The sequence below is a fragment of the Apium graveolens genome, chromosome 11 (assembly GCF_009905375.1).
Source record: "Apium graveolens cultivar Ventura chromosome 11, ASM990537v1, whole genome shotgun sequence".
NCBI lineage: Eukaryota > Viridiplantae > Streptophyta > Magnoliopsida > Apiales > Apiaceae > Apium > Apium graveolens.
The window spans coordinates 175,796,204-175,803,417 of record NC_133657.1 but is presented as its reverse complement, the minus strand read 5'-3'; the positions used below and the strand labels follow the sequence as shown (position 1 = coordinate 175,803,417).

At 32.4% G+C, this 7,214-nt stretch overlaps 1 protein-coding gene across 1 annotated transcript; it reads right to left on the bottom strand.

Annotated features, from left to right (window-relative positions):
* Positions 1–3,491: 3,491 nt before the first annotated feature.
* Positions 3,492–6,756, bottom strand: LOC141697215 (G-type lectin S-receptor-like serine/threonine-protein kinase SD2-5). Its single transcript, XM_074501492.1, has one exon. It carries the CDS (start codon positions 6,151–6,153, stop codon positions 3,706–3,708), a length of 2,448 nt encoding a protein of 815 aa, XP_074357593.1. The 5' UTR covers positions 6,154–6,756; the 3' UTR covers positions 3,492–3,705.
* Between the last annotated feature and the right edge of the window lie 458 nt (positions 6,757–7,214).

The following is a 7,214-nucleotide window of genomic DNA, read 5'->3' as shown; positions in this document are numbered from 1 at the left end:
CCAGTGAATTTTGACTTATCGATATCTCTGAGTTCTCTAGTAGACTTAGACTTATCGATAACTCAGAGTTCTCTAATGAATGAATACTTTCCGATAACTCTGAGTTCTCTAGTGAAGAAATGACTTGTCGATATCTCTAATCTTCATGTCTCCTTAACTTGTCGATATCTCTCTGAGTTCCCTAGTAGCTTTCCCGACTTCTCTATAAGCCATTCTGGAGTTCTCGAATGACTTCTCTATAACATTAAATATGTGACTTGTAGAGATCTTGACTTAGAGTATTTTTCCTAAAACAACTTTATTCAACTCCAAACTTCTTTATAATTCTTCTGAGGCATGATCCTCTTGATCTTCTTCCAGATAGAATTCTTAGGCTCGATACTGTTCATAGAAAAAGGCTTCAGTCTGCTCCTTTGACATTTTTACAGACTATAAATGTTACAAGTACAAAATACAGATTAAGATCACAATACAACTTACTTAGGGTTGACAAAATGACTTAGTCTTGTTTAGATACAAGCATATCTTGCACAACAATCTCTCCCAATTGGTGAGAAGATTGCTTAACATACATTCATGCCTGTTAACAGTACTAACCCCAAGCTTAACAGATTATGAAAAGTAACAGTTCATTATTCTCCCTAAATTAGATGTCCATTTGGCTATGCTTTACACTTTGACCAGGGCCACTAATGATATTGTTATCTTCAGTAATATTTGACATCATCACTTATGTATGACAATATGGTATTCACATTATCACTGACAAACAATTCATATTTACTTTTTACGCAACCGAGTATCAATCATAGTAGTAACATAAAAATAAATTATATATTGTAAATACTTATTATTGATATTCATGATTTTTTTTCAAGAATTTGAAGGAAAAAATGTAATTATATCATTATTTAAACCGTTTTAAGTTTCATTTAGTACGACTCTAATATTTCTTTATATAATAATTTGATAACTTTGTATACTATTCTTCTAAAATTTAATTATTTTCAATTCAATAAAGTTTTATAAATATCAGTTGAATTGGTTAATTACTTCAAATTATTGAACAATATATATTTTTTCTTTAAATAGTATAAAATGCATTGAATTAAATGCTACAATATAGTTTAGATATAATTTTTATTTGAATAATTCAAAATATTATAATAATTCAAAATATTTATACAATATTATCTTGATCAATGAATATTGTTTATCTAAAAGATTTTTTTTTAAAAGCTTGTTTTTTAAAGTAAAAAATGAAAAATAATCGATTTAATATATCATCGTAGTTTTAACAAATCTCGTGAGATCTCATATCAAATTTTGAATATTTTTAAAATCGGGACAAGTCTCAAAAATAATAATGCGCTACCTAGTGAAGTCAGTAATTTTAATACATATAATCAACTGACTTATCATATAAAGACCTTAAACATATTAATTTATATTAATATAAGATATTAAAAAAATTCACATTATTGGTAAGATATTCTCGCCGAGCTTGTAATTTAAATTTACTAAACGCAGAATGTGACGATGTTTTTCGGACGAGTCATATAGTCAAATTTCGGGTATTTTTTGAATAATGAGTGAAGTTCTGATTTCAAATTCGAAATAATCTAAAATGCATTAACTAATTATAATTCGAATTTATCTAAATATGTAATACTAATATAGATTATTTATATATAAGCGTTCTATTTTTAATATTTTCTTTAAAAATTAAATACGTACATTTTAATTACTTTTTATAATAAAAAAATATGTTTAAAATATATGAGATATATTTTCAAACTAAAAAATGATTAATAAATAAAATAATAATCCATTTGTGTACTATGCCTAACTTTATATATAGAATTCAGTTCTTTAAAATTAACCGTACAAATATTCAAGTAACTATTTTTTTGCGGAATTCAAGTTATTATCTTTAAAGTTAAATAAGATATTCATTTACCAGAGTTACATATTATGTGTATGATAAAAAATATGTGTAACAATACGGTGCAGTGGTATGAGGCTGTAACATCTTTTATATAAATATTAAAAATATGGATAATTTAGTGTTTTCAGTGAGACTTTTACGAATATCATCACTCTGTTCTTCTATTATATATAGAAGAGATTCTGCACGATAATTTACAAGAAAATTAATAAAATATTAAGTATATAAAATTTAAAATTTATTACTTGTTAAGCTTTATATTTCTCGATAATATATTGATTGACATTCAACTCAACTTTTAAATAAATGGGCTTACAGAGGTGTGATCTGTACACTGTATGATTGGGCCTCATCTGTCCGTAATATATTTCTTTTATGTTTTTTCCAAAATATTGAAGCCCAAGAATGTAGTCTAATGGAGAACTTACAGAAATGAATATTTTATACAGATGACAAGGCAATTTTCAACAATTATGCTGAATGTAGACTGTCAAAAAAATTCTTCTGAAGAGCTTTAATTAGAATTTAACAATTAACTTTAATATATGACTCGTAAAAAAATTGATATACTCAAACTAAACTCGAGAATTGGAGTTGATTTAACCAAATATCGGTAACAGCTCGGATACGAGATCTCAGTCTGAGTTATGCTCAATTAAATATATAAATATTGAATATTTATATATATAAAAATATAATATAGAATTAAAAAAAAAAGCTGGTTAGACTTTAATTTTGAGCTAAATCCGATAAAATATTCAGAATTTGATCACTATCAAGAGTTGACTAAATTTATTAACAAGTATATTTTTTTTTTGTTTTTGATGCAGCAAGCCAGCAACTACGACGAAAACATGTGAATGACTTCTTTTCTTTTCTTGTCAAATACTCATGCAACAACTATACACTAATATTTGTTTAGTTTAAATGATTCAATTTTTGGCTCCTGGACTCCCACAATCACTACTAACAAAACACCATAGTCAGATATTCACACACACTTAAAACTGAATGAAGTCTAACAACTTTTATTTGACAAGAGATGAGTGCATTACAAGGAGAGCAGTAATGCACTATAAACATCTTACCCAAAAGGCTAAGATTCAAGGTGGTTAAAGAGGCGCAATCATATTCATATATACTTTATGTTATTTAATTGCTTGAGCAGTTGAGTAATGGCTGAAGTTTATTGAATATTAGAAGCAATCATAAGAATTCTTTGCCCAAATATGAAAATTTTCTTTCTGTTCTGTTTGTTCTGAATGGAAGGGTACTAGTACTACCAAGACTTTAGTTTCCAGGAGGCCGCGGCCCAACAATCCTGGGCGAACTAGCTAAAGAACGAAAAGGAGGAGCTCCCTGAATGTCTCGTAGCAGAAGATTGGCTACAGACACTCTCTTTCTACCAGGGAAAATGCATTTGAAGATAGTCACAGAAATGTCCATTCCTCTTTCATGACATTGGAGAATCAAACACATTGTCTCGAAACAGATATAAAGTGTGTGCGAGCGAGAGCGCATGTATATAGGCAGGCAGGCTTGCTTAATAAATAAGTCCACAACATAATGGAACTCATATAGAAGATTACTGTCACTGTTTTAATACAGAACATGACTAAACATACTCAGAATATTTATATATACATAATGGCTAGTAATACAAAATTTGAGTAATCTATGAAATGTACAAGGACAAATATAAGAAGAATATAAGAAACTCATCTTAATCAAGAAACTTGATTTAATTTTTTCAGCTATTATCTGGGGCCTGAAAGTCTTACTGCAGAAAGATATGCATCACTATTACAATCTGACGGGGCCGAGGAGGTGCCCTCTTCACTAACTGATTTGCAGAAATTCGAATACAAACGAGAGTTCAGTTGTGATGACATTGGTGGTGGAGGAACAGGAGATAACCCTTCAAGCATTTGTACTACTTTTGTCATTGATGGCCTATGAGACATATCATCTTGTATACACCACAAAGCAACCTTGATTGCTACCATAACCCTCTCATCCGTTTTCGCCATTTCCAAATGTGCATCAACAATGTCTGTTAATTTACCTTCTTCCATCATCTTAAAGGCATAAGACGGGAAATGTGATTTCTCTGAAGTTTCAGATGCGTCGTAGTTTTTTCTGCCTCCAATGATCTCAAGCAACACCATTCCGTAGCTATAAACATCACTCTTTTCGGATATTGCATAGTTAGTGATCCATTCCGGTGCAAGATAACCTCTAGTGCCCCTTAGTGTTGTAAAGACATGACTCTGCTCTCTACTCATTAGTTTGGCAAGACCAAAGTCCGATACTTTTGCAAGGAAGTTGTCATCTAGAAGCACATTTTCTGGCTTAATATCACAATGCACAATTTTCACATCGCAGTCCTCGTGGAGATAAGCTAATCCTTTTGCTGTGCCTAAAGCTATATTGTACCTGGTATCCCAGTCCAACATTTCTGCTTTGTTTCTTTTAAAGAGCCATTTATCTAGTGAATTATTTGCCATGAACTCATAAACAAGAAGTTTATGTGTACCTTCTGCACAAAATCCTTTTAGTCTCACCAAGTGTAAATGATGAATGCTGCCAATGATACTGACTTCAGCTTGGAATTCCTTTTTACCTTGACCAAGGCCTTCCAATTGTTTCACAGCCAGACGGGTACCATCCTTAAGAACTCCTTCATAAACAGAACCAAAGCCTCCCCGCCCAAGTATTGCAGAGAAGTCCTTGGTTGCAACTTGGAGATCTTTGTAACTAAAACGAACTGGCATTCCGGATATACTTTCCAAGAAATTATCCTCTTCCGAATTTTCTTTAGGAGACTCAGGCAAAACGTTACTCTTTTTAAAGTAACGAACTCCTGCAAAAAGTAGAACAAGAATGACAAGTGTTGTCATAATAACTATGACAGCAACAATCACGACATGTTTCTTGCTGCTTCCGCTGCCACTAGAATCTCCACCATTGCCATCAGTACTTGAAATCTTTATGTATGAAATGTAACCACTTTCTTTTGAACTTTGTAAGCTTCCAACATGGTCAAAGTGAAAGCAATTTCCAGATTTGTTTTCGAAGAACATGAGAAGACATGAACAATTATCAAGGCAAGAGGATTTGCAACCATTTAAGTCTGTCTTAGAAGACGGTGGTGCAAACCCAAGGGCAAAATAACTAAGGCCAAATCCAGCATCTGCGAGCTCCATAGAACCCTTAGATCTGTTACACGGAGACGCAACATCAGGTCTGCAATTTGGTTTAGAGGCAAGGGCAGTAGGACATTGACAATTGCTGCTACCACAAATTTGATATGGATCACAAGCTTGAGGTCTGCTGCAAGAATCAGCAGGAATCTTCGTCGGTGAATTATTGCTTGAGGTCCCACCTTCAAGAGTGTAAAATGTGATATATCCATCACTTCCTAAAGTTGCAGCCCAAGTTGAATTTGTAGCACTGTTTGAGAAAATGAATTGCCATAAAAGAATTTTGTTTTTATCACTAAACCTCCAAGAATTGGCTTCAATGGACGCAACAGTGACACTGGCACCAATTTTATTGATGGTTTTCCGATTATCCTGCCCCATAGACCAATATGGTTGTGGTTTTTCAAAATCTGCATAAAGGAGCATATCCCCGGATTTCATTTCAAGAAAATAGCTCAAATTGTTGGAGCCCGGATCACTAACAAGCTTCATTCCCTCGCTAAAGTCCTGGTTTGACAACAAAGTATCAGTGGGATGACTAAAGCTCTGCCAAATAATGCTACCATCATCCCCAACCAAAACAAGATTTCCTGAGTTCTGCAATTCCATAAACGAAACTCCTTTGTTTGCAGTGTTCGTAGACCAAATTATCGATCCACCACTTTGTAAACTAGCATTTCCACTTTCATTAAACATGAACAAATCAGAATTTTTAACCGGGGCGCCTCTATTTGCAGACCAAACAGTTGTTGAACTGCTTGCATGAACAACAGCCAGTACAAACAAAGTAACATCATTCGGAGTAGTGGTGAACCCGAACGCGAAATCTGAATTGTTGGATAACAAAAACAGCCCATTATTATCAATCCAATGCATCTGATCCCCTTGATAACCTGGCTTTAAACTACCAATAAACCGAACACTAGCCAAACAAGTTTCAGGCTGAAAAAGGATAAGCAAACACAATCCTATACAATTCAAGAATGCCCAAGTTCCCATCATCACTAAGAACAGCTAAATTTTGCTAATACAAGGAAAATTCTACCAAAAAAAAGTGTATTTAGAAGAAAGGGAAGAAGGGTCTAATGAATAAAAAGAGTAATTTGTAATATCAAAACCTGTGATCAAGACTCAAGAACTATATATAACATCAAACTTTGAAAGGTTGACACAAAGTGTAGTTGCAGGTGTTACAACTTACACAGACCAAACATTTATGTGTGCCTGTATATAACATTCAACTTTGAAGACTACAAAGTTACTATCAAGAAAACATAGAACATTCAAAGGGTAGTCTTGTTTAGCCTAGAAAAGATGCATACTTTAATTAATAACATATGGCTGGGATTTCATACATGCAAAAAGTTTTATCCAACTAAAAATTGACTAATAAAAAGAAGATGATAATAGAAGCAAAGACCTGGCAAGGACAAATCAGAACTGGCAATTGGGAAAATGTTGTTTGAGCATGAGAAAGGAGACAAGCCCACTTGCAGCAAAAAGAAGGCAAACTATCTGGAGTTATATATGTAGCAGCCTAGCAGGTTTTAGTGGCTGTCAATTCAGAAAATTGACAAAACAAAATATATTTAAAAGATAATTAAAATGGATTTTTAATTTTTGCTGTATTAAGATGAAAAAGCCAAACAGAATAAGATTGAATCAGTTTGTGTGCTTATGTCGAAAGAATTGGAAAGATCTGAGGTAGGTTTTAAACTATTTAATTAATACTGCCATGTTATGTAAGAATACCTGTGCATACTGTCCAAACCTTTCATATTATAAAAATATTTTTTTTAAAATGAATGCATAATAGATCTATTGGTGTAACTAGCATGAAAGGATTGAATCTTGTGACATCCGAACAAGATTGTCAAAAGTTAAAAAAAAAATCAGTAAACATCATTTTCTATGAAAGTTTCCCTAAAGAAACAGTAATATAGACCTTAACATAAATATGCATCTACAACATCAATTCATATATTTAAGAGTAATACTAGAGGCATAAAAAAAATTACAAAAAATTATCATAAAATGATATGACATGGGGATGTGGCACAATG

Bases quoted from the DNA above. Each gene is read 5' to 3' on its own strand.
- LOC141697215 (XM_074501492.1), bottom strand. From the start codon at position 6,153: ATGATGGGAACTTGGGCATTCTTGAATTGTATAGGATTGTGTTTGCTT.